General features: G+C 30.2%; 1 protein-coding gene across 1 annotated transcript; it reads right to left on the reverse strand.

The window, feature by feature from the left end:
* Positions 1 to 297: 297 nt before the first annotated feature.
* Positions 298 to 882, reverse strand: LOC124421189 (zinc finger protein 558; the record flags this gene model as incomplete). Its single annotated transcript, XM_046956032.1, has 2 exons — positions 298 to 471; positions 698 to 882. Coding segments are annotated over 2 exons (359 nt in total), but the record flags the coding sequence as incomplete, so codon positions are not given.
* Positions 883 to 1671: the final 789 nt, after the last annotated feature.

Raw genomic sequence — 1671 nt, forward strand, 5'->3', positions numbered from 1 at the left:
GTAAGGTATAATTAGTGAAACGATAACGAAATTAACTTTAAATATAGTAATGGATTTACTAATTTTAATTATACAATATAATTATTTGCCCATATTTCTTATCTAATTTATTAAGAGCCATATTTTTACAAATAGGTTATCAAAAAATTTGGTCGCCGTTTGTACATTTTCAAAGTTTTTCTGTCCCACTGTGATAGATTGCTAGGTAATGTCTAAATATGATTCGGCAATGCCGAATATCTATGTAATTCATACGTGTTTTAATAATTGTTAATTTAATTTCATTCATACACATAATTAAGTAAACTTACTATTGTTTTCTTCGTATGTTTCGTTATGTACATGTTTCATATGTTCCATCAGTGCACCAGCTCCCAAAAAAAACTTGTGGCATTTAAGACAGGATGTAGCATTGGGTCCTCCAATAAATGCCGCATGCTGCTGCAAGACACCAAGATGCAGCTGTAGCTCCTAATTTTTTTCATTGTATAATTATAAGTGTTATTTATTGCTTTTTAATAAATATTTTAAAATTGTTTCAATTTAATAAAATAAAAGCAAACATATTTTTTAATTGAGAAGGCGTTGTTGGAAAACAATCTATACTTGAATTATCAACAGAAGTATAAATGATTTTAACAATAATTGTGAGAACTTTGGAAAAATTTTAAGTTATAAAAACTCATTTTTAACCGACCTTTGAGGTATGCGTTCTTAAACTGGATTCGTTGGCAAACCCTTTTCCGCATATGTTGCAGTGAAATGGACGATTTTTAGCTCTTTCTACTTGCGCGTCGTGGTTCCGCAGATGTTGTTGCAAATTTGATAGTTGAATGAAGGCGCGACCACAATCGGATAAATGACACTTATAAGGACGTTCTCCTGCAAAAATAGTGAACAATTATTAATAAAATGTTATGTTTTGATTCCCGCATTTCCTACGGATTAAGCGATTTCATAAAATAAATCTATTTATATAAAACAGTTGTAGAACGATTCATCATCGCTAAACCTACAATCATGAAATTTTGAAATTTAATGTCTTTTTAGTTATATAGATCCACTAAGGAGGGATTTTCTAGTACTTTTTCTATTTTTTTAATTTTAAGGGTCAAAAATGTGTAACAAATGCGATTTTGTTACTTTTAGCCTTTTAACTAATAAACGTATTAATAAATTTATAAAATCACACATTATTTTTATTTATTTTGTCACACATTATTTTTACAGGTCGCAATTTTAAAGATAATGCATGGTACATGATATTCTATTGGCTTAAGTATATCTGAGGCAAGGTACATTTCAACTTAGATGCTTTGTTATGAAAACTAAATCAAATTTTATTTATATACAGGTGTAGTCGGCCTCGCCCAACTACGACTTTTTACTTGTTTTTTCATAAATCTATAATTAAGCAGAAATGGCTACAGTATAGATCTACTCTTATCAGATTTACTGATCTAAGAATCCCAACATTATAGTACTGGTTCTAATATTGAACTTCACTGTTTTTGTGATGCGTCAACAGTAGCTTATGCTGCTGCTGTTTATGTTAGGGTAACTTCTATGAATGGAATTTTTGTCAATCTTTGACAAGCAAAGTCCAAAATATCTCCCGTAAACAGTTTCAATACCGAGACTTGAAATCCTCAAGTAGACCACTGTGCTCCT

This window comes from Lucilia cuprina, unplaced genomic scaffold, assembly GCF_022045245.1.
Source record: "Lucilia cuprina isolate Lc7/37 unplaced genomic scaffold, ASM2204524v1 Scaffold_4920, whole genome shotgun sequence".
In the NCBI taxonomy this organism is placed as follows: Eukaryota; Metazoa; Arthropoda; class Insecta; order Diptera; family Calliphoridae; genus Lucilia; species Lucilia cuprina.